Below are 27103 nucleotides of genomic sequence, written 5' to 3'. Positions count from 1 at the left end.
CTTGGGCACCAGTACCCATTGAACATTAAGGCATTAGAATCCCCGACTCCTCCCCGTTGGATTAAACATATACCTTCACTGACCTATTGCAGGCTCGACTGATACTCTTTTGTGAACCAATCCCCATTTCTTACCTTCTCTGTTGGTCCATCTGATAGTCCGACTTTGATAAAGGCCAGGGGCCGAAACGTCAGACTTGTTTTTCGGACTTTGTCATAATTATCACACAGAATAAAAACAAAAATTGAACACAATTTTTTTCTCGTTGGTTTTCTTACCGGGACATGTATGAGTGCCGGAGTACTTTTTCTACTTATTGTTTATTAATTTCTCCTGTGCACCTTATTGGGGATGTGAGGTTATATGTATTGACCTCTGTTGGTATCAGACTTCTTCTTTGCTTCCTTACATGTGCAGTGAGCTTCTGAAGCTGGGAAGCGTACACCCGGCTTCATTGTCACAATGACCTGTGAGAAAGAAAGTTGCACGCATGCATGAGATTTACATAGAGGCGGCTCTTGCAAATTATGTTATCATGCCCATAGGGGTGTGATAACATGCTGAGCGGGGTGACTACTCTGGGGAAACAAATGCCCCATCGACCAGTCAAAAGGTTAATAAGCATATTAAAAAAACAGACTAAAACACTTTTTTTTAAAGATCTGTTTATGTGCCAAACACTGTAAAGCATTTGTTAGGTAGGATATTTATAAAAGAATTGGCAGGTGGTTTTGAAAGAATTTGGCACTAAAGGCCGCTTTACACGCAGCGACATCGCTAGCGATCGCACCCGCCCCCGTCATTTGTGCGTCACGGGCAAATCGCTGCCCGTGGCGAACAATTTTGTTAGGAAGCGTCACACATACTTACCTTCTTACCGATGTCGCTGTGGCCGGCGAACAACCTATTTTTTAAGGGGGAGGTTTGTGCGGTGTCACAGTGACATCAAACAGCGGGCCACCAATAGAAGCGGAGGGGCGGAGAGCAGCTGCATTAACGTCACGCCCACCTCGTTGCCGGAGGACGCAGGTACGGTGATGTTCGTCGTTCCCATGGTGTCACACGTAGCGATGTGTGCTGCCTCAGGAACGACGAACAACCTGCGTCCAGAACGAGCAACGATCTTTTGAAAATGAACGACGTGTCAACGATCAACGATTAGGTGAGTATGTCTGATCGTTAGCACTCGTTCGTAGGTGTCACACACAACGACGTCGCTAACGATGCTGGATGTGTGTCACGAATTCTGTGACCCTGACGACATATCGTTAGGTACGTCGTTGCGTGTAAAGCGGCTTTTAGAGATGATTTTCAAGTTATGTGTTTCATATATTGTAGAGCAATCCAACCCAAAAAAAATCACGTTTCTGTCTAACCATCTGACCTTCTTCAGACTAATAGATTGATTAAGACATTGTGGAGGAAAGAAATCAATATAGTGCTGTAAAAAAGAAAAACTTCAGTAGGGGAAGGACATCTTTCTCTTACGACAGTTCTGCCTTTCCACAGCGCTATATTGTTTCCTTCTCTCAATATGGTCTTAAACAATTTATAAATCTGAAGAAGGTCAGATAGTTAGACAATTTTTGTTTGAATAATTATGCAATAAATTAAATACTTTCTTAATATTGATTAGGGGGTTAGGACATTACTTGTACACCTCCAGCGTCAGAAGTGCCATGTTTTTTAGAACTTTGACCTTAAAACCTTACTGATTTTATCTTGACCCTGACTCAAAGACCACAAAAATGCCATTTACATCTAAGAGCAATGAAGAAAAAATAATCACCCTCCTGTACACTTAGAATGCTCTCTTATGTTACAGTTGTTGCAGCTGGAAAAAGCACCGCGAGTGGTGTCGATCAGTGATGTGTCGGCAAGAGAAACCAGATGGACTCTTCAAAGGGGGAGCCTCCTGCTGCAAGTCAGAGACAGGTAACTATGCACGAGGGATGACGTGAGAAGGAGGCGGAGGGCCATGAAGATTTTATGCTTCTTAACTAAACTAATGTCATAAGTGTTAGTGTACAAATTACAAATCTGATGTCATTGTCATTAAAAATTCGACACCCAGTCTGAAGATGAGTGAGCCTTAATTACAAGGAGGCTTAAGTAAATGGACATCACACCTGCTTAGGAGATGAGTGTGAAGGGAGTATGTGTGATCTCTGGCCTGTATCCAGAATTCTTACATAATACTCAACCACAAATATCTATATGCAGACCTCGATGCCGCAGCATGCCTGTGATCTGCCCAATATTGAGCGGTTAAAGTGTTAGATGGCATCTATAACATTGCTTTGTTCCCAGTGACCCTACCTTGTGTCTACCTAGCTATTGGCATCTGCCAATATGGTTGTGAACCGGTAGTATCAAGGATGCCATACCAGGGCTAGGGTCAAAATCAGATATCTGGCACATAATATAAATAGCTTGTTTATACTGGCCAATTTCAGGCCATTGAGCACCTATGGACTCTGTACAAGTTCATCAGCGTTCGTTTCTCCAGGCCAAGGGACAGAGTGATTGCTAATTAGCCGATATTGCTAATATTGTTCTGTCTCCATATCTCGTACATATTATCAGCAGCAAATCCACTGTTTATACCTTATATTGTGCAGTTGATAATGATGCGTAAATAAAAATCCTATCACCTCACGAATTAGGTTTTTGCACATTCATCGGGCAGTTGCTGGTCTGTTTATATCAGCCAATAATTGGAAATGAGCCTACCTATGAACGCTCGTTTACTGATTATTGGCCATAGGGCTAGGATACACGGTGAGTAAAACGGGCCGAGTAGAATGTGATAAAAAAATTGCATTCCACTCGGATCCATGTTTCTCTACGGGACCATTCCCACCTGCGATTTTTTGTCTCAGCCCTAAATCGGACCGAGAAAACAATGGAAACCGATCCATATTCACTCGCACCCATTCTATGGGTGCGAGTGAAACATCGCACTGCACTCAGATGACACCGGAGTGCAGTGCAATAATCACATCAGCTGATAATGGAGGAGATTAATATCCCTCCCTCTCCTACACAGCTGAGATCCGATCACAGGATAATGAAACTTGGCTCATGCTTGCAGCAGAGCGGGAGCCGAGGGTCTGTAGCATATCGCATCCGATGCTCTCGCTTTGCATAAAATATGCTTTTGTGTCCCCAGCCTTAAGACTATAAACTAATCAATAGGTCATATCTTTATTAGACTTTTTTCATTCATTTAATTCAGTGGCTCTATAACATCTATTGTACTGTATTTGCTTACTAAGAGTTAGAGACCTCTGACCAATAGACAAGTAAAATGTAATCCCCTTTTTAGAATTACCATCAAAAACATTTCAATCTATCGAATAATGGTCAATTTTTCCTACTTCCATTAATTAAATAGTTTATAAATAAGTACTTATTAAGTTTGAGGAAAAATATTGGCAGGATTCTAGTCCAAATTATTCATCTGTCGGCCCCAGACGTGAACCCTACAATCCTTCCCCTATTTACCGACATCCTCTTCTGATAAGTAGGTTCGGAGCAATGGCATGTGTACATGTGCCACAACAATGAAATCAAGCCAGACCTACTAATCAGTAGGGACACTAAAATGCCAGGTTGGATGAAGGATCGCATGGTTCTGATCTGATGTCCACAGAATACCGAAGTTGGACCTGGACCAGAGTCGTGGGAATCTTTTGGCTCAACTCTAGCACTAATAGGTATAGACTTGAATAATCATACAAAGCGGTTAATATAAATAAAAAGGGCAGTTCAGGATTACGAAAAATAGCTCTTGTCTTCCAAATATAGCTTCTCATCTGCCCATGAGTAGCGTCTGGTATTACTGCTTAGCCATATTGGAGTTGAGCTACAATATCACACACGGCCAGTTGACAGGTTAGGCACTATTCTTGGTAGACAGCAGTCATGTTCTTCTAATTCTGGCCCACCCCTTTAATTATCTTTGATGCCTATGTCCGGCGTTAGGGAGGGACTGACAATCAAGAAGATTGAGGTGAACATCTTGTTAGACAGATTTTGTGGTTTCCTACAAGCATTTGGAAATTGGAAGCACATTCTTACATGGTTTATATGGATTATAATACCCACCTCATGATGAAGCTTTATCATTATTATTATTACTACCATCCACATTAGTATTTGCAGCTTTGTGAATTGCCTTTGATGTGCTTCTGACTCAGGAGCCTTTCATGGTGGCCGGCCTGAGAACCATGTAATAATCCTCCATTTATCCATTCCTTCAACATTGGAAAACAACAGGTGTGACTTGGCTGATGTCAAGAGCGGGGAAACATGCTCAGGCCCTACTCTGAGTTTACAGCAAGAACCTCCGAGGGTGAGGAGTCTTTCCATCCCTCCACATGTTTCCATAGGAGACAAAGTGACTCTGTGCACGTACCCAGCTTACTCAGCCGCACAATGGCCGCGTTGTCTTCACATCGACAGTTTAACGTAGCAACACTGTGGATACTGAAACCTTTCAGCGCCGCCGCTCACTGATTTTAAATTGCATCTGGCAGAAGGCCACAGATTTATGGTCTCAGCTGCCCTTTTCAACCCCTAAACCCAAAACCTCTGGTTTCCAAGTTTCATCTTATAGAACGTCCTGTTTCCACTTTCTATAAAATGAGCAAAGACAGAAAAAGTCATTCATCGAAGTCTTTTATTTTATGCAATGATGACCATTTCACAAAGTATCAGATATTCAGGGATGTCTTCTAAAATGTACCTTTACCATATAAACTAAGGGCCGCTTTACACGCTACGACATCGCTAGCAATTGCTAGCGATGTCGAGTGCGATAGCACCCGCCCCGTCGTTGTAAGGATATGTGGTGATCGCTGCCGTAGCGAACACTATTGCTACGGCAGCGTCACATGCACATACCTGTGCAGCGACGTCGCTGTGACCGGCGAACCCCCTCCTTTCTAAGGGGGCGGTGCATTCAGCGTCACAACGACGTCACAGCAGCGTCACTGAATCGCCGCCCAATAGAAAAGGAGGGGAGGAGATGTGCGGCCGGAACATGCCACCCACCTCCTTCCTTCCTCCTTTTCCGGTGGACGCAGGTATGGAGATGTTTGTCGTTCCAGCGGCGTCACACATAGCGATGTGTGCTGTCGCAGGAACGACAAACAACATCGTTACTGCAGCAGCACCGATAATTGAGAATAGGGGTGATGTCACCGATGAGCGATTTTGAATGTTTTTGCGACGATGCAAAATCGCTCAAAGGTGTCACACACAACGACATCGCTAAAGCGGCCGGATGTGCGTCACAAATTCCGTGACCCCAACAAGATCGCTTTAACGATCTCGTAGCGTGTAAAGCCACCTTAAGTAAGACATCCTAGATATTCATGGAGTAGAAAGTACCCAAGGGACACAAGAGTCTGATCTCAAACAGCCTCCTATAATACTGTGCTCATCACATACTTCATCGCTATCATCATCATCAGTACAAAATTCTGTACAAAATTTGGCTGATTCCAGATTTGGGCAAAGCTCATAAATACGTGTGTGGTATGAGCAACAAACACCAAAATAATGATGTAATAATGAAAGTTAATCAGCGTTCATTTAAAGAGAACCTGTCACCGGACCAAAAGTGTCCAGTTTGCTCTTATTTTATTCCCACTGCTCCCCAAAATGAGCTTTTTTTTTTCTTCAAATCCGCCATACAGTTCCATAGATATGGGCCTTGTCATTTACTGTAAAAATGTCATGGTCTTTCCAAGGGGGCGTGTCTCACTGAAATCTCTGGGGGCGTGTCTTTAGGCTGCTCTGTATTATTACCCGTGAGCCACGCCCCTTTTGTAAAGACCAGAAAAAAATAAAAAATGAAGCAAATAAAAAGGCTCATATCTCTGGAACCGATTGACAGATTTAAAAAAGACAAAAAGCGGCGTATTCTGTGGAGCAGCAGAAATAATATGGTATAAAAAACTGGGCACTTTTAACCTGGTGACAGGTCGTCTTTAAGGCCTATTCACATAGGTTGATACAATTGTTAGTAATAATGATCGGTCCCCATATAGTTTGTATACTGCCGGCAACACATTCCGAGGGATGTTGTGCTGTGGCAATGATATTTTTTTAGACTGCATAAACAAACCAGTAAGCCAACAAAAAAGCATTTCCCAGTTGTCAGCTGATCGAGGCAAGTTTACATTGGCAATTATAGGGAACAATTTTATTTGCAAACTTTCTTTCAGCCAATTACCAACCCATGATATTGTACCTTAACATTGTATGTAGCAAAGTAAGACTTGTATGTAGCACTAGGGTCTTGAGTTTCAGTCCAGCTAAGCTAACAACTACTTTGCGTTTCAATGTTGCTCTGGTGCTTGTTTGGAGTCCATTCTCTTAGTTCAAAAATATACTCATGGATTAATTTGGATTCAAGTATTATGAAAGTACACTAGCCCATATAGGACAAGGGCATTGGATTGTGAAGCCCACTCGAGACAGCAACTGGCATATAGGTTAATTGTGTTGGGATTGTATGAAATGACCCTGACCAGTCTTGACTAGTTTTACCAATATTGGGTTATTTTTTGTGCTCTTATGCCAAGTCTGAAATTATCCAGTCCATGACACCAGCCAAAAACATGATCGCACCCCAATCTAGTTAGGTATAGTAATAAATATGATCGGGTTATGAAATATGGCCATAGTTTGAGTCCATTGGCTGCATAAAGGTGATCATAAATGGCAGTATCATAAATAGTAATCATCTTCTGGTCATATATGGATAACGTTCATTCAGTGCGTTCTTAAGGCTAATACTAGTGGTAGCTCTCCTATGTCTTCTTTCTAAGTGTCGTCTTGCTATTTGGCATGAAAACTTCTAATTTTTTTATTTCCGGTTGCTTTTCAGTGGTCTGATAAGGATCTGCGGAAAACAAGGGCGTTTCCCAGTTATGGAGAAACCTTCGGACCCATCCTGCTCAATTCACATCTCAGACTACAGCTGGGACACATATTCTTAACAGGACACATTCTGGGGTCCATGATCCAAAGACATGGGAACTGCACCCAACGTGCCTTGCATAATGTGAAGCAGTGGTGAATGGAGAAGGATAACACTTCACACTGGAAATATATTTGGATTCCAAGTACTCTATGGGGATCATGGAGGGCGTCCAGCATAAGAAAGACTGACGTACAAGTGCTGAACGTGTTTTGTTACAAAGGCATCTACTATGAGCCGGACTAATATTTTCATTCTCATACTGCCAGATGGGTGTTCAGTGTGTAAGTCAATGAGTTTTTGGGCCCCTCTGTTGGTAAGACATTGATGAATACTTTTTTTTTATTCTTGTGACACTCTGAAAAGTATTCCTTCTAATGGACCATTCGCTTATATACCATGCTGCTGGCATTTCAGTATATTCATAGATGTATATCTAGGGACGGCTTGGTGATATCCACGGGAATAATAAATTAATTTTGAGTCAATATGTTGACGTCATCCAACTTGAGGAGAAGAATGTTATTTTTGTATATTTAAAAAGCAAATTACCTGTACAGTGCATTAGTATTAATCTCCGTTAGTCTATTATCTTCAGTCTCATAAAACTCATGAGAAGGCTCACACGAACTCCCAAACTTTTCTTTTTGCCTATGGCCTATTTTAGCTAGCTAAAGGGCATGTTTTTGCCCCAAAAATCTATTTAGTGACCAATTTAGATGGTTTTCCAGCGTATTTATTCAGGAATCACTCTTCGGTCATCAACGCTACACACTGAATGGCTTGGATGGTGGACATTGATCCAACTGACCCTCCCTTCTTCAAATCTTGTATTGTTTTTTTGCCTATTTTTGTATTCTGGAAGATTAGCATATATAGCAGGAAGAATTACCATGGTGCCCTAATTATTGGCTTCCACTGTAGACAGTGATGAGAAAGTGAGTCATTATGAGATGAGGGTTTCGATCTCGCAATCCTGTGTCTGGAGACGAATAAAAAAACAGCTGCTCTACATTCCTTAGTGCAGCTCTTACCTGAGGATCCAAGGAGACGAGATGCCTATAAGTCATATTCATTGCTGTAAAGCAGGTTTTAGCATGTGTTGAGTAGTCAGATGGTATATATAGCTTTCTTCCAGCTTAAAGGAAATCTGTCGTAAAAAAAATATTACTAATTCTGTGATCCAATTATTTAGGATTTTGTTTTTTGCCCAATAGAGCTCCCACAAGGCCACAGCTCCCTGACTCTCTGCCTTTATCTCCATTTTCAGCGGTACTGTGTATGTTATCTTGAGTGTCTTTACATGATCACTGGAAAGGGTGTACTTACTAAATGATAACTTTTTTGTAATGTGGGAGACTAAATAGGCAAGTAACACAGAAAATACTAGTTGATGAGATGAGCATATATGAACACGTAGTTTGTGCAAGATCGTATTAGTGTTTTGGTGAAACCTGTTTTAAACAAAGTCTATGTCCCCGATTCATCAAGACCGGCAGCCGTTGTTCACATTGGTCTGCAGGAGTCAGAGGCACCAGATTCATTAATAGGCACATGCCTCTTGATGAAAAGTTGCGTGATCCTGCCACAAAACTTACTTGAGCCACCTGTGGCGTCATGACCCCGTTCTACCGTCATCCTGCTCAAGCCCTGCCCAACTTAACAAAGGTCGCAAAAACACTTTGATGATTCATGACCAATGTATTTTGTTACTTTTTTCGTTACCCATCTACATTTTATAATTGATTATAGACACTTCATTAATGACAAGTTGCGTGCTCCTGACACACTATGACGTCATGCCCCCATTCCCGCTCAAGCTCTCCCCAACTTAACAAAGGTCGCAAAAACACTGATAATTTTTCGCCCGTGTATGTTGTAATTTTTTTCGTTATCCATCTAAATTCTACAATTGATTATACAAAATAGATAAGTTGTACAAAATCAAATTCAAAGTATATACAAAGAAATGTACAAAACTATATTATTTCATATGCTTCAATAGAAATCTGTCACTTGCTTCATGCTGGCCAAATCACAGGCAACATGAATCAGAGTTTGGCTACGTGACTGCAGCCGTTTATATTTTTCTCTAAAATGCTTCAGTGTTTCAGAGACAATATAGGAATAAATGTGACTAGTCCGGCATTGCCCCTTGAATGACAGAATTCTCCCATGTGTGTGCAAAGGGAGAGACCTGTCAGTCACCTAGAAGGGGATAGGGATAAGCCAATCAAATTATATGTTTTCTTTGAAACGCTGCAGCATTTTGGTGAAGCACATACACGGCTGCGATCGTGCAGCCAGGCTCTGATTCAGGCAGGAGTCACACTATCATGTGACTCGTACAAGGAACCCATCGTACTATTCAGACTGTCAGGTGGCTCTCCTGACAGGAGCAGGTCAGCTCCATAGAAATACATGAAGATGACCAGCTCCTGTCAGGAGAGCCGCCAGCCGGTCTGGTCGATGCCATACGATTGTTGCACGAGTCACACACAAGTGTAACTCCAGCCTTATACTGCCTATGGTTTCGGCAATATGAAGTGACAGGTTTCCTTTAAGGGGAATCAACCAGCAGGATTTTCATATATTAAGTAAAGCCAGTGCTATACTGGCTCTAGGATGCTGAATGTAAGCATAGCTTTTCTTCAGAAATTGGATGTTTTATTTCAGAAATATCTGCAAGTAAAGTTCGGAATTAATGTCTATGACGGCGACAGGGGGAGGAAGGCCAGGCAGGCAGACAGCGGCGGGAATAGACAGCAAGACCTGACCCACATATTCCCTTCCTGTTGCACCTGTCAATCAAAAAGCAGTGCATTGCTAGAACTTTAATTGCACATATTTGTGAAATAAATCATCAAATCTCTTAACAGAAGGTATACTTACATTCAGCATCGTAGAGCCAGTATAGCATTGGCTTTACTTTATGTATGATAATCCTGCTGGTTGGTTCCCTTTAATAAAAATTATACATTTTTTTTTAAAGCTTGGTCCATCTTAGCAGCCACAGACATCTGGTAGGAGTATTAATTTACAGCCATCTCTGCTGTGATAAATGTTGTTAATTTCAGGGAAGAGCAAAAAAGCAAATTGACATTTACTTATTTTTTATTGCCCATCTACAATGAAAAAACTTAGCATTTGCTTTCAGTATTTATGACATCATCTCATCATTACGCTTAATTTTCTCTCTTCGACTTATATTACTTTATATCCCTAACACATTAATATTCATGACCAAAATCTGTCCCTTTTTTTCCGATATTTGTGGATAAAACACATTTTGGAGCTTCGGCCAATTATCCATCATGTCCAGTAGAAGCTCTGCCTCCGAGGGGCTCTAAAATACTTCCTTTCCTTGTGGACCTCACTGCATCTAATTTGTGAAGTTTTTAGGCTTTTTTGCGATTTTCTGTGATGATATTAATTTTCTCTCAATTCTTCAAACTTTAACCTTGTGTATTCGGTGGAGTACTGATCACCAGTAATGTCCACTGCTCCTCCATGCCTAAATTTGACCATCGCTTGGGGCCAAAAATTGCACATTGCTTTGTCAGTCCGGTCAGGGTAGGTGATCCCATGGTATCACAGTAATGAAATACAAGGCCATGCAGCTGAGATTGCCTCAATCATTAGGAATCATAGATTGATAGGTGTGAAGTGAGGTTGCTATAGTTTAATCATGGTTGTGTTAAGTATTTAGTTTTGTACAAGAGGAAGACAAAAAGGAAAAACAAAATAATTGGGTTAATTTTCCTTAATTAATGTAATAAAATATGTCAAAGCCTGAATTCAACACCAATTAGGTTGTAATAATGATAATAATAATCTTCATTTCTATAGCGCCATCATATTCCGCAGCACTTTACAATTCAGAGGTTCATATACAAGCAAGTAACAGTTATAGAAAATACAATAATTAGAGGAAAAAACCAATGCTGCTCGTGAGAGCTTACAATCTACAATGAGGTGGGGGGACAAGGTACAGGTGCTTATACAATACATACAATGACAATCCAGCCATCTCAGAGAAATGGGGGATAGATAAAGGGCTACCTGAGCTAGTCGTCAGCCAATCTTTGAGATGCTTTAGATATGGTGGAGTTTGATGGAGAGTTATGTTCTGAGAAGTTGTGGAGGGACTATGATTTGAATTCAATTAAAGAATGTGACAGGCCATCCTAAAAAGATGCGTTTTTAGGGAGCCTCTGAAGCTCAGTAAATTGTGATTCATCCTAGCTTCTTGGGGTAGAGCATTCCAAAGGATTGGTGCAGCTCGGGAGAAGTCTTGAAGCCAGGAGTGGGAGTTTCAAATTAGTGTGGATGTTAGTCAAAAATCGTTTGCAGAGTGTAGAGAACGTTTCATTCAGTACAATTATGTCTCCTACCATAAATTTTAAATTGCACTAATCTTTGTTATATCGAGTAGAAAATATTACATTAGTCGTTTCTTTCCAGCCAAATCTTCATTTATTGCAGTGAAAAAAACTGTATAGTAGTTAGATATTCCGTACTTAGTAAAAGGGGTCTTGTGCGGGACCCCATTCTGAACCAATACCAGTACATTGCAAGCAGGTAAAGCAGTGAGAAAGACCGAATAAAGTTCACCCACAATTTAAAGGGAGTTTGTCAGCAGGTTTTTTCTATGTAATCTGACAGCAGCATGATGTAGAGACAGAGACCCTGATTCCACCAATGTGTCATTTAGTTGGCTATGCTCAGAATTTTGAGCTGTGTATAACCCCGCCCACACCACTGATTGACAGCATTCTGTGTATATTGTATATTGGCAGAAAGCTGTTAGTCATTGGTTGGTCGTAATTGGACCAGAAGGCATGAGACACTAAAGGCCGCTTTACACGCTGCGACATTGCTAGCATCGGCTAGTGATTTTGCGTGCGATAGCACCCGCCCTCGTCGGTGGCATGAAATGTGGTGATCGCTTCCGTAGGGAACATTATCGCTACGGCAGCGTTACACGCACATACCTGCTCTGCGACGTCGCTATGACTGGCGAACCGCCTCCTTTCTAAGGGGGCGGTTCGTTCAGCGTCACAGCAGCGTCAATGAACCACCGCCCAATAGAAAAGGAGGGGCAGAGATGAGCGGCTGGAACATGCCGCCCACCTCCTTCCTTCCTCCTTTTCCGGTGGACGCAGGTAAGGAGATGTTTGTCGTTCCAGCGGCGTCACACATAGCGATGTGTGCTGCCGCAGGAACGACAAACAACATCATTACTGCAGCAGCAACGATAATTGGGAAGAGGGGGGCATGTCACCGATGAGCGAATTTGAACATTTTTGTGACGATTCAAAACCGCTCATAGGTGTCACACATAACGACATCGCTAAAGCGACTGGATGTGCGTCACAAATTTTGTGACCCCAACGCCATCGGTTTAGCGACCTCGTAGCGTGTAAAGCATCCTTTAGTCCTGTAATCTCCTGTTGATAAAACACTGATTTGTTGAGACTGCAAAACACAGCTCAGTAAGTGACACATCACTAGAATCTCAGATTACATAGCAAAAATCTGCTGACAGATTCCATTTAATACATCTTTGAGAAATGGGTAACAATATTGTTCTTACCTTTTTCAATTACTATATTATTAGGTGACAGTTCCATAAAATGTCGGTTTAAGAGCACATGTGAAATAATTTAAAGTGCTTTTTGATCTTTATGATTTCTTACACTATACAACTTGTAAAAATGTTTTGCGTCATCTGCTTTTTTCCATTATTATATTTACACTTTTATCCTTCATGCAACATTATAACATCCAGTGAACTTATGGTTTAGCTTAAAACAAATTTGTTGCAATATTTCACATTATGAACTATAGAGTACTAAATGGATCTCACAGACTTGATGAGGCTGGTGTACTCACTTTCAAAATCCATGTCAGGATAACTGTATAACCGTATTATTAGGCTGGGGCCACACGGGGATTACTGCGATCTCCTCGCATGACACTCGGCTCACTCTGGCAGTACAGCAGAGTTGAGTGTCATGCGAGTGTCCCTGAGACTGAGGTCCGACTGTGCGAGCGGACTTCAGCTGCGGGGGGCGGGCCGGTGCTGAGGAGGGGAGGGAGGGATTTATTTCCCTCTCTCTTCCGTAGCCGGCTTTTGCCATTCTCGCACTGCACTCGCGGTACACTGGTGTACCGCGAGTGCAGTGCGATTTTTTTCTCGCCCTATACACTTGAATGGGTGCGAGAGAAACAGCCTCGCATTACAATCGCAGCATGCTGCGATTGTTTTCTCGGCCCGATTGGGGCTGAGAAAATAATCGCTCATGTGTGCTGATACATAGGCTAATATTTGGTCCGAGTGGAATGAGATGTTTTATTGCACTCCACTTGCGCCGATTTTCATGCCGTGTGGCTTAGGCCTTAAGGTGAGCATTTTATGAATCCAATCATAGAATGAAATAGCTCAAGAGTCCAAGTGTATTCACTCTTCGCCTGCCCAGCCTGACTGACAGCCGCAGGTTGTACTGAGAGACTCTGAGGAGCTGTCAGTCACTACAGTTGGGTAATGCTTCAATTTTTCAAATAAGATTATACACACATTCCAAGATGAATTTTCAAAATAAATACACCAGCCTCATCAGCTCTAAGAGATCTATTTAATATTGTATGCGGTTTAATTTGCTAATTGATTGTACTGTGTTGTTTATATTGCTTGATACATATATAAAGCAGACAAAGCAGGCCACTTGCTTTGTACCTTTTACTTAAAGACAAGGGTGAAGCCTTTGTGGATCAGAAATGACATAATCTTCTGTGAAGTGTTGACTTAATGTATAGCTTGAATTAACTGGACCTGCTTGAAATCTATTCTCCATAGCAATCATTACTGCTACTACTGTATCAGTAATCAACAATTGGGCAAATGTATCTTCTCTGTTGGAAGAAATTAACAAGTATATTAAGGTATAATACTGGAAAAAAATGACAAAATATATCCGAGGTGGGCTAGAGGGGCTGGTGGGACATGTGCCCTGGGTGCTGGTAGCCAAAGGAAGCACATCCGGCCTTTCTGCCATGACTCTGGTATTTAGATACAGGGTTGTGGCAGCAATATATCATGAAATTTCCTAATATACCAACTATACCAACTAAATTGACTCTAAAGCTGAAGGCATCAAGTGTGACACCTTAGGCCATACCTTCCTCCACAAAGTTTAGGTAACAAGTCTTTGCTATTACCAAATTTTTATTATTTTTCATTTATGCGCAAATACTTTAAAATTCGATGACGAGCCTTGACCCTGGTTATTAATGTTTGCTTTGTCCTGCGGCTATGTTTTTTTTTTTTTCAAAAGCTTTAATACCAACCGATGTTAAATGTTTTCCACAACTCTTTTCTATTCTAAATGACCAGTCACTTTGTAGAAATGGTAACTTTAATGTATATCTTGCACTGAAAGAGAAGGTAATATTTAAAACTTAATTTATTTGTATTCTAAATTAATTGCAATTTTGTGTGATTGGCTGGATATTAGTTATTTAAAAGAAAACCCTTGGATATTAAACATCATTTTTGTACTCATTTGTGGTGAATGTTTCTTTTCTATCTGTAAGGAAAATCGATGCTTGGTGGGCAACAGGCTTCTATACTAGGGACAGATCAAACGTCACATGGCATTTAAAGGGAACCTGTCACCAGATTTGGTGACTATAAGCAGCGGACACCACCACTGAGCTCTTATATACAGCATTCTAGAATACTGTATATAAGAGCCCAGGCCACTACGTAGAACAGAAAAAACACTTTTATAATACTCACCTAAGGGGCAGTCTGGTTTGATGGGTGTCGCTGCTCTCTGGACTGGTGCCTCCTCTCTCCGGTCCGGCGCCTCTTATCTGCGGCAATCGCTGTCCTACTTCTTCTGAGGTACGTGTGCATGACGCGTGCTGCGTCATGCACACTACCCGGCATTGAGGTCCTGCGCAGATGCACTTTGATCTGCTCTACTCAGGACTATTAGTGCACATGCTTGGGCGGTCTTTAACCTTTCCTCGGACCACAATGTCGGCTTGCATGGATGACGGAAACACGTCATTCACACTGGGTTTGGTAGAATGAGGATTACGCAGCGAAGAGGAGGCGCCAGACAAGAGAGAGGAGGCGCCGGTCCGGAGATAAGCGACACCCATCGGACCGGACCGCCCGCTAGTATTATAAAAGTGTTTTTTACGTTATTCAGCGTGGTCTGGGCTCTTATATACAATATTCTGGAATACTGTATATAAGTGCTCAGTGGTGGTGGCCGCATCTTATAGTTGCCAAATCCGGTGACAGGTTCCCTTTAAAATATTGCTGCCATCTTATAGGGAAAATGGGCTTTTGGGAACCCACCAAGTGTAGGACCTTGAAAGCATTGCACCTATTAAAGTCCTTTCACATGGTCTAATAATCAGGGGAACAAAGTCGGTAAGAATCTCCTACTATTGCCTGTTGTAAAGATACTAAGTGCTCAAATAACAGCCCAGAAAACAAGTTTATTGCATCATTTATGTTGACTTTAAAACCATAATTTTTCAGTGGCACATTGGCTCATGAAAACAGACATGTGTTGCCAACAAAAAAACAAACTGTATGAGAATAAACAAGCACACTAAAGGCCCCTTTACACACTGAGACTTTCTAGCGATCCCAACATGGCCGGGATCACTACAAAGTATCTGGTGAGTCGCTAGTAAGCTGTCAAACAGGCATACCTGGCCAACGACGCAGCAGCGATACGGACCTGCAGAACGACCTAGCTGGTCATTGGGGACGTGTCAAAGCAGCTATTTGAAAGGGAAGTCGCTAACAAAGTCGTTGTAACGGTGTCAAACACACCGATGCATGCTGCGCAGCGGGAAACAAAGGACCAAAAAATGTTCCTGAAAGATTTGTAGCGATCAGCGACCTCACAGCGGGGGCCAGGTCGCTGATGCATGTCACACACTGCAATGTCGCTGGGAAGATCACTATTACGTCACAAAACCGGTGACGTTACAGCGATATTGCTAACGATGTTGCAGTGTGTAAAGGGGCCTTAACAATCGTTTGGTCACATACTTGTAAGGCCAGTTTCACACATCCGAGATTCATGGTCTATGATGTCTGGTCGGCTCCTATTCACCTGACCCAAACTTAACAGGCATACAGTATGTCACAAAAGTGAGTACACTCCTCAAATATTTGTAAATATTTTATTATATCTTTTCATGGGACACCACTGAAGATATGACACTTTGATACAATATGCAGTGGTCAGTGTACAGTTTGTATAACAGTGTAAATTTGGTACCATCTAAATCACTCAACTCACAGCCATTAATGATTAAACCGCTGGCAACAAAAGTGAGTACACTCCTAAGTGGAAATAGCTAATTTGTGACCAAAGTGTCAATATTTTGTGTAGCCACCATTATTTTCAAGCACTGCCTTAACTCTCTTGAGCATGGAGTTTTCTAGAGCTTCACAGGAGTCACTGGATCCTCTTCCATGATGACATCAAAGAGCTGTTGGATTTTAGAGACCTTGTGCTCCTCCATCTTCCATTTGAGGATGCCCCAGAGATGATCCATAGGGTTTAGGTCTGGAGACATGCTTAGCCAGTCAAGCACCTTTACTCTCAGTTTTTTTAGCAAGGCATTGGACATCTTGGAGGTGTGTTAAGGCTGCTTTACATGGTACGACCGATTGTGCGATTTTACAATCGATCGTACCCGCCCCCGTCCTTTTTGCGTCACGGGCAAATCGCTGCCCGTGGCGCACAAAGTTGGTAACCCCCGTCACACATACTTACCTCTCGTGCGACCACGCTGTGGGCGGCGAACATCCACTTCCTGGAGTGGAAGGGACGTTCGGCGTCACAGCGACGTCACACGGCCGCCGGCCAATAGAAGCAGAGGGGCGGAGATGAGCAGGATGTAATCATCCCGCCCACCTCCTTCCTTCCACATAGAGCCGGCGGCTGACGCGGGAGGCAGGTACGCGATGTTCACACGGAGCGTCGTGTGATGCCACGGGAACGATAAACAACTGGCGCCCGATTTCAGAACCGATATTATGGAACCTAGCGACCAGTACATGACTCACGATTTGTGAGCGATACTGCGTCACTAGGAGGTGTCACACAGGCCAGCATCGCCAGCGATGCCGGATGTGCGTCACAAAAACCGTGACCCCGACGATCTATCGCACGATAGATTGTCTGGTGTAAAGCAGCCTTTAGGGTTTGTTATCATGTTAGAATATTGCCCAGATGTCCAGTGTTCCGAAGGGAGGGGGATCATGCGCTGTCTCAGTATGCCACAGTACATGTTGGCGTTTATGGTTCCCTCAATGACCTGTAGCCCCAAAGCATGACACTCTCACCACCATGCTTGACAGTAATCAAGATACACTTGTCTTTATACTCCTCACCTGGTAGCTGCCACACACACTTGACACCATCTAAACTAAATAACTTTATGTTGATCGCCTCAGACCACAGGACATGGTTCCAGTAATCCATGTCCTTAGTCTGCTTGTCTACAGAAAACCTGTTTTGAGGCTTTTTTGTGCATCATCTTTAGAAGAAGCTTCCTTCTCATATGACAGCCATGCAGACCAAATTGATGCAGTGTGCGGCATAAGGTCTGAGCATTGACAAGCTGACCCCCAACCCCTTTAACCTCTGCAGCAATTATGGCAGCACTCATACATCTATTTTAAAAAGAAAACCTCTGGATATGATGCTGAGCATGTGCACTCAACTTTTTTGGTCGACTATGGCAAGGCCTGTTCTGAGTGGAGCCTGTCTTGTTAAACCACTGTATGGTCTTGGCCACCATGCTGCAGCTCCGTTTCAGGGTGTTGTCAATCTTTTTATAGCCTAGGCCATCTTTATGTACAGCAACAATTCTTTTTCAGATACTCAGAGAATTCTTTGCCATGAGGAGCCATGTTAAACTGATAGAGTGTATGAGCGATAACAAGAAATCTAACATCCCTGCTCCCCATTAATACCTGAGACCTTGTAACACTAATGAGTCACATGACACCAGGGAGGTAAAATGGGTAATTGGGCACAATTTGGCCATTTTTACTTAGGGGTGTACTCACTTTTGTTGCCAGCGGTATAGACATTAATAGCTGTGTACTGAGTTATTTAGAGCGCACCAAATTTACACTGTTATAGAAGCTGGACACTGAGTACTGTACATTGTATCAAAGTTTCATATCCTCAGTGTTGTCCCATAAGAAGATATAATAAAACACAAAAAAAATGTGAGGGGTGTACTCACTTTTGTGATATACTGTATATGCCTATGAATCTGTTGAGTTCTGGTCAGTATACCTGCGACCCTTAAATACAGCAGCATCTGTACTCAGATTGTGAATATCGGATGTGTGAAATCTGTAAAGATGAAAGCTATATGAGCGCTAAAATGACCACCATTATCATTGGTAAAATAATTCTGCCTGTGATGAAGTTCCTTTACATTGTAATTTGTCCTCTAATTAAGCCATGTAAAAGATTTCTACTGGCAAAATCTTGAGATCCTACTAAAGTAAAGGCCCCGTTACACGCAACGACATATCTAACGATATATCGCCGGGGTCACGAATTCCGTGACGCACATCCGGCATGGTTAGCAACGTTGTTGCGTGTGACAGCAAGGAGAGACTGTTAACCATGGAAAATACTCACCTTATCGTCCATCGTTGACACGTCATTCCTTTAAAAAAATCATTGATTGTTGAGCACACTGGTTGTTCGTCGTTCCCGAGGCAGCACACATCACTACGTGTGACACCTTGGGAACAACGAACTACAGCTTACCTGCAGCCGCCGGCAATTCGGAAGGAAGGAGGTGGGCGGGATGTTACGTCACGTTCATCTCTGCCCCTCCGCTTCTATTGGGCGGCCGCTTAGTGACGCCGCTGTGACGCCGAACGAACCGCCCCCTTAGAAAGGAGGCGGTTCACTGGTAACAGTGACGTCGCTAGGCAGGTAAGTCCGTGTGACGGCTCCTAATGATATTGTGTGTCACGGGCAGCGATTCGCACAAACGACGGGGGCGTGTGCTTTCACCAGCGATATCACTAGCAATATCGCTGCATGTAACACCCCCTTAAGGCTGGGCTCACATTGTAATTTAGCCTACAGTCAGTGGCTCCTTCTGGGCTTACTTCTGTAGCCCTGGAAAGCGGAATTAGGACATTTGCGCTGACAGGGCCATTGACTGTATTGATGCAGATGGAGTCATTGTGTACTCTGTTGGAAATTATTTTCATCCTTATCCGCCTATATGTGATGGGCTCCGACTGTGTGTTGCAGCTCACATACAAGACACAGTCGTCATCATTACAGTCAATGGTCAAATCATCACAGATTTCTGAATCCCATTTTACAGGTCTTTGGACATAAGCCCCAATGGAACCACTGAAGATAGGCTAAAAAGCAATGTGAACTCGGCCTAACCCTCGCTTCTTGGATCCTGGTCTTGGAGGAAGTTGCAGCTGGAATACCTTTTATTTACACCTTCCAAAGTGTAGCTTGATTTGGTCCATTCTTTCTACTAATAAGAGGTTTGGTCACTGCAGAGTGGGTTTTCAGTCCAAATACTCTTAAATGTCGTGACACTGTATGACAAGACATATCCTTAATGCTGAACTGGTGAGCAATTCCAGCTGCCATGTTGAAACAATTATCCATGGAGATTGTCCATATTATCCTGTCCTCTCTTGCATTTGTCTTTTGAGGGTGACCAGCCTTTTTGGGGGACTTGAAAGAGTTTGTGATGTTGTAAAGATGCAATATTCTCAAAATCATAGACTCGGAACGACCAGCTTTTCCTGCTATGGCTAATAGGGTCACCCCTTTGGCCTCCATCTGGACAACCTTCCGCCATAGGGTTTCAGTCACTTTGAAATGGCACACCATTCTTGCAAAGTCAATGCATACTGGAAAGTTAGGCTGCCAGTTACATAGGGTTTGTCAGATAGGAAATTAGCACCAGGTGCCAGATTAACACTAATAACTTGCAGGTATCTAAAAGTGTTCTCTAATTTTGATCAGTGTTTTTTTACATTTATCTAATTTACATTTGTATTATCTGCTTAAGAATAAATTCAATTTATGAAATAAGCTTAAAATATTGCGAGCTTCCTCATGTTCCTCTACCACTCAGGTAGAGTGTTGTTTATCGCTCCTGCGGCAGCACACATCACTGTGTGTAAACCCGCAGGAGCGACAAACATCTCTTTACCTGCGTCCACCAGCTATGCGGAAGGGAGAAGGTAGGCGGGATGTTATGTCCCACTCATCTCCGCCCCTCTGCTTCTATTGGCCGGCTGATTAGTGACGTTGCGGTGACGTCGCTGTGGCGCCGAACGCACCTCCTCCTTGAAGGAGGGATAGTTCGGCAGTCACAGCGACGTCGCCGAGCAGGTATGTGCATGTGAAGCTGCCGTAGCGATAATGTTCGATACGTCAGCAATCACCACACATAGCATGTGCGACGGGGGCGGGTACTATCGCGCTGGACATCGCTAGCCGATGCTAGCGATGTCGCAACGTGTAAAGTACCCCTAAGAATATCAACACCCTTTATCAAGGTGTGCAGAGTTATTAGCTTGTTTCCCTCAGGCAAAATGGGTCATAAAGCAATTTAACGGTCTTTAAAAACTTAATTGCTACAAGTCTCACAGAGGGATAGGACCCTGTTGAATTTGCTAAATGTTACACACCTTTGCTCCTCTCACCCCGGTTTACTGAACTCTGTTGTGCTCTATGTCGAGCTTTGCGGATGGCCCAGCGTGCTTCCATGTGATCGTCTGCCTGGGCATATATAAGGCTTACCAAGGCACGCACCTGTTTCTTGGTATCAATAGTTTTATTGTTCCTGATTTATGTCTGCCTGCGGCTTCCAGTACCTCTGCTACTTGCTTCCGAGCTTCTAGTACCTCTGCTACCTGCTTCCAAGATGTCTGTTATCCATTTTCCGCATGCCTCACCAGCTTTTTGCACCAAAACTCGTGATCCATGTGCCCATCCGGATCTTGAACGTAGAGGATCCAACTCACCAGGTGAGCACTAACACTAAGATATTGTGGTGGGATTACAGAACCATTAAATATTTAGTTACAAGTAGTCAACTGGGTTGCAAAAAATGTATTGAGAAAAAGAGACACATATTAATACTAGATTTCAGAAGAATCAAACGTAAAGCGAACAGAACCCATAATCCTTCACTGCTGTCATATTTCAGAACTGTAAACCCCCTGGAGGGCGTAAAAGTACGAAGTGTTCTGTGCTCAAAGACATGGTCTAGGTATAGAAAGCTAAAACCGACTTCACTGAACAAGACACAGAAGTTGAAACAAGACGGGGCCTATAAATATTTGATAGATTTTTCAAATGTTTTATGGACTGATGAGATGAGAGGGACTCTTGATTAACCAGATGGATGGGCCAGAGGCTGGATTAGTTACTGGCACAGACCTCCACTTTGCCTGAGACACCAGTAATATGGAGGTGGGATACTGCTATGGGCTGGTATTATTAAAGATGAGTTAGTTGGACCTTAATGTGTTGAAGATGGACTGAAAATCAATTCCAAATCTACAGTCAGTTTCTAAGACACTTTCTTCAAGTAATAGTGTGGCGACCCTGAGGCTTCAGTCACCACAGAGTACTGCACCTGAGTTAAGGTGTAGTGCTTAACCCAGATCCGGAAGAGGTCGGTGTCGGTTTCAGCACTTACACACTCAAATATACCACTAGGTTGCCCCCCCCAATGGGGACTGATCTAGGAAGGGGTCTTAAGGTTGCCTTCAAAGATGGGGGGCACCACCCAATAGCAACAGGGAGGAGCAGCCACAGGGAGGTTAGGAGTCAACACAACAGTTAGAGAGAGTTCTCCAGCAGGAAAGGAAAGGATTAGACGTGCCTTACTGGTGCTCCGGTGGGACAGAGGAGTTGTTCTAATGGATGCCAAGGTGTGAGCTTAAACATTCCCTCAGAACCGGCGCCACGCAGGGTGCAGGGCCCTAGGGAAGATCACATTTCAACTTGGTTTTCCAGAATCTGCCAGGACGGGGAGGTTTAAAGCTTCACTGGCCACAAAGAGCCCGAAAGCACAGTGCCAGATAGAATCCGGGGCCCTGGACACAGCCAGGCCCCAATGCGGAGCCGCGGTACTAGCAAATAGGGACAAGAGTACTATTGGAGACGGACTGGGGTCCACAAGTAGCTTTAAGCCACGAAGATCCAACACACACGGCGCTAGGAGGAAGGGGCCTACTGAGCATCACACCGGACTGACCTCCAAAGGAAACCGGGTTCGATGGAGCCCATCACAGCGAGTGACTAGTACCACCTGGACGAGTGGCATACAGAGTGAGTAAAGATACCTGGAACCACAGCATCTGACTTCTACTCTTATTACCGACGCCAACGCCCTGCACCTCGGCGCCAAGGCCTTCACCATCACTACTCCCCCATCATCCTCCCGAGGGCCCTGTGGGGAGCAACACCATCTCTGCTGCTATTACAATCCACCCCGGAGGACAGCGACAGGCTAATCTCTGGCCGCGTACCACAGGTGGCATCACGACAATCTTCCTACTACAACCCCCATCATCCTCCCTCCTTATTGGTGTACACCTCAGGGCACGAAGCTGGGCAGGCCACTGCGACATCCCAGACCACCACACCAGCCCAGCGACGAGTAAACTCAGGTACGAGATTCCGTGCCTGATTCCCCCTGCCCCCTGGGTGCTACAATAGTGCAGTAAAAAGTCAATAAAACCAATATTTTTATGTAGGGCAATGTTCTATTGCATGTGTCGAAATTTCCACTGCTTGCTAAGTCAGTAAAGAAATGAAGGGAACCTGTCACATGGAAAAATGCTATTAACCTGCAGATATGGAGTTAATCTCTAGGTTGATAGCATTCTAAACCTGTCCGGTGCCTGCACATTAAACCTCGCTGCTGGGAAGAAATTAACTTTAATCCTCAGGGAAGCATTCTGGTTTTAGTCATGGGGAGGCGCTAGCGTGGATTCACTCACCGCTCTGTGCATGTAGAGCGGCAACTGTCACTACGCCCCCCTCCCTCATTGACTGACAGCAGGTTCTAATGCTGAGCAGCTGTCAGTTCGGAGGCACAGTTACAGCCACTGCTCTCTACACATAAAGCGATGACTGTACCAGTGCTGGCTCCACCCCCATGACTGAAACCAGAATGCTGCCGGGAGGTTTAAAGTTCTTTTCCTCCCAGCAGTGGGTTGAATATGCAGGCACCAGACAAGTTCAGAATGCTATTAACCTGCAGATTAACCCCTATCTGCAGGTTAATAGTATTTTTCTATGTGACAGGTTCCGTTTAACCCTAGAATGCGCAACCATAGAAATCTACAATAGAAAACAAGTAACCTAGCAGGATTGTGAGGCCCCAAGTATGCGTTCTAGGGTTAAAGATAAAAGAATAATGACACAGCCCCTTCATCACCTTAAACGATATTAAGAACTTGTGGGCCCTTCTTAAACGGGAGATTTACAGCGAAGGAAAACAGCCGCCCCTCATCACAGTGTCTGGGAGGCTGTGGTTGGTGCTACCCAAAAATTTGATCATCAACAGATTAAGAAGCTGACAGACTCCATGAATGGAAGGCTTGTCATTGAAAAGAAGTGCAGCTATATTGGTAACTGATATTTTTTTTTTTATTTCATAAATGTATTTTGTACATTTTGAGTTCTTTCGGTATTTTTCTTATTTTAGCAGATGAAAATAAACAATTAAGATATAAAATAATATGTTTTCCATTTAGTTGGATAATACTTCTGCACATTAGGGCTATGTGTCCACGGGAGAATGTAGCTGCGGATTTTTCTGCATCAAAATCCGCAGCTTTCCCGCTTTGAAAAGGTGCGGATTTGCCGCGGATTTACCGCGGAATTGCCGCGGATTTGATGCGGATTTTGGTGCGGATTTTTTTTTTTCCCAATTTTAAAGCCAAAATCCGGATGAAAATCCGCAACAATAATTGACATGTTGCAGATTTTTCCGGATCAAAATCCGCACGAAATCCGCTGCGGAAAAATCCGCAGCGTGGGCACAGCATTTCCAAAATGCCATAGAAATGGCTGGGAAGTGCCTGAGCTGCAGATTTTCGGGAAATCCGCGGCTTTTCCGCGAGAAATCCGCGGCAAAATCCGCGCATTTTCCGCAGCGTGGGCACATAGCCTAATAGTTGGCCAATAATTTTGCACATATACTATAGATATTCTCCTAAGACAAAAGCTCAGTTTTACTTTCTTAAATTTACAGGTTTTTTAAACTTTTGGATTGACCGACTACACAGCAGTTGTTCACTAAGAAATTAATCAAAACACAAACTGCCTAATAATTGTGCACATGTATTGGTATATTTTACTGGAGCTTCTCAGAACAGAAGATAATGAAACCAACTAGTGGTGATGTCCAGATATTTTATCCCTTTAGTACATTCAGCCTTCCCTAGTCTTCAATGGCTACTTGCGGAAAATCATCCATTTAACTAAAGTGTGCAGCATCTTTATATAAGTGTCAAGAAGGACTATTGGGATAGCAGGAAACCGGGAACCATTAGCTGACCCTCAGACTAGGGGGCCCTGTGCTATCCCTATTCTCAGAGACCCCTAATGGTGTTGATGTCTGAGTCTCCTTCCTGGCCCTGCTCTTGACCAGCCCTGATCTTATACCCCCTCCCCCAGGGGGGGCCGGGACAGGAGTGTGATTTAACCCACAGAAATAGACTAACAGGGAAAATCAAACTCTGTCACACAGCACGCACACACACAGAAGTATAAGGCAACAACAGATTAGGAGGAAACCAAGAGCATGGTGGAAACAACAAGACGATGGGTAACTCCAGCAACATACTAAGCACAAGCTAATCTCTCTGGAACACCACAGCACGCAGACCAGCACAGCAGAAACTACAGTTGGCTTGGGTGAAAAAGCTCTTCCAACCTAAGTTTGAGAGGATCAGATGTGATAAGCTTCCTTAAGGCCACGTCACACTAAGCAACATCGCTAGCAACATCGCTGTTAAGGAACAACTTTTGTGACGTAGCAGCGATGTTGCTAGTGATGTCGCTGTGTGTGACATCCAGCATCAATCTGGCCCCTGCTGTGAGGTCGTTGGTTGTTGCTGAATGTCCTGGACCATTTTTTAGTTGTTGCTCTCCCGCTGTGAAGCACACATCGCTGTGTGTGACAGCGACAGAGGAACAACCAAATGTGCAGGCAGCAGGAGCCGGCTTCTACGGACGCTGGTAACCACGGTAAACATCGGGTAACAAAGAAGCCCTTACCTTGGTTACCCGATATTTACCTTCGTTACCAGCGTCTGCCGCTCTCAGCTGCCAGTGCCGCCTCCTGCTCTCTGCACACGTAGCCACAGTACACATCGGGTAATTAACCCGATGTGTACTGTGGCTAGGAGTGCAGGGAACAGGGAGCCGGCACTGGCAGTGTGAGAGCGGCGGACGCTGGTAACGAAGGTAAATATCGAGTAACCAAGGTAAGGGCTTCTTTGTTACCCGATGTTTACCGTAGTTACCAGCATCCACAGAAGCCTGCTGCCTGCACACGTAGCAGAGTACACATCGGGTAATTAACCTGATGTGTACTGTGGCTAGGTGTGCAGGGAGCCAGCACTAAGCGGTGTGCGCTGGTAACCAAGGTAAATATCGGGTTGGTTACCCGATATTTACCTTAGTTACCAAGCGCAGCAACGCTTCCACGCGGTGCTGCTGGCTGGGGGCTGGTCACTGGTTGCTAGTGAGATCTGCCTGTGTGACAGCTCACCAGCAACCCGTGTAGCGACGCTCCAGCGATCCCTGCCAGGTCAGGTTGCTGGTGGGATCACAGGAGCGTCACTTAGTGTGACATCTCACCAGCGACTTCCTAGCAACTTACCAGCGATCCCTATGTATCATTGTTGGGATCGCTGGTAAGTTGTTTAGTGTGACTGGGCCTTTACAACATGTGATCTCAGAAGCTTAGCGAGCAGGCTAGCAGAGGTTAACTCTTGCTTACCTGTCTATAACTGAGCACACAGCTGGTTGATGCCCAAGTCTGCCTGTGTAGATCAAAAACACCAGATAAACCATTGGGCAGGATGTTAGAATCTGAATTGTGAACAGCATCTGATGCCACCATGACAGCGAGTTTTGTGTAACACTATGTGTGACAAAAAGATTGAATGTCTAATTATTAGGGATGATCGTATACCTCAAATATTCGGCTTCGTGAATATTTGCCAAACAGGTCGCCGCTATTTGACTATTCGATGCGTAATGTAAGTCTATGGGAAACCCGAATAACAACTATTCAGAACTATTTGGGCTTCCCATAGACTTACATTGCTCATCGAATATTCTTCGCATAGCGGCGACCTATTCGTCGGATATTCGCAAAGCCAAATATTTGAGGTATTCGATCATCCCTAATAATTATAGTCCCATCTAATTCTAAAAAAGCATTCTCTGATGGTATTGCCTAAAAGCCAATATCACCAATAACACTTTTGATATAAATCCAGAGCCGAACAGCTGATTTCAGAGAGAACGCATTGACCAGTCGATGGACCAAAGCTACCAAAGTGAGAGTTGCTCCTTCAGACTTTCCTGTATTATCTATGGATGCAATGTTTCTTCTTATCCACATATAATCCTGCCAAACCACAATTTATTTTGGTTAAGCATCTTTTAGAATGTGGTTTAGTTTTCCATCTTTTCTTACATCATCGGATTTATTAATGGTTTTCTGTAATTGGAGTTCTTGTTTTAGACAACATCAAGGTGTTGTCCATCCTGCCAAGTTGAAGACCTATGCTATAAATTTTGTGGCCATAAGGAAAACTTATGTCATTGGGATATTTAATAACTGAAATGTCATGTGCAGATTTATTGGAAGTGCAGGAACCACAAACAGGGTTACTTCTATATTTGTAATTCCCAACAAGTGTTTTTTGTATTATTGACCCCCGGTTAGGACATCTCCCTGGAGATCAGTGATGGACATACACATTAACCAAAACTTTCTGTTGACTGGAAAACT

At 43.5% G+C, this 27103-nt stretch overlaps 1 protein-coding gene across 2 annotated transcripts in view; it reads left to right on the top strand.

Moving 5' to 3' along the window:
* The window catches only part of TGFA (transforming growth factor alpha), a 96779-nt gene extending 82233 nt beyond the window's left edge, over positions 1-14546 (top strand). Inside the window, exons 5-7 of one of the 2 annotated variants that reach the window (XR_012753071.1) lie at positions 1826-1935; positions 6902-9374; positions 9440-14546. Coding sequence is in view for 1 of the 2 variants with exons in the window: in XM_075346156.1 (XP_075202271.1) it covers positions 1826-1935; positions 6902-6909 (118 nt within the window). In the remaining variant the exon portion in view is untranslated. Of the gene's footprint in view, positions 1-1825; positions 1936-6901 lie in introns of both variants that reach the window. The other variant, XM_075346156.1, reaches the window with a different exon arrangement.
* Positions 14547-27103: the final 12557 nt, after the last annotated feature.

The sequence above is a fragment of the Anomaloglossus baeobatrachus genome, chromosome 4, assembly GCF_048569485.1.
Source record: "Anomaloglossus baeobatrachus isolate aAnoBae1 chromosome 4, aAnoBae1.hap1, whole genome shotgun sequence".
Taxonomy (NCBI): Eukaryota; Metazoa; Chordata; class Amphibia; order Anura; family Aromobatidae; genus Anomaloglossus; species Anomaloglossus baeobatrachus.
This window is presented reverse-complemented; position numbering and strand designations above follow the sequence as displayed.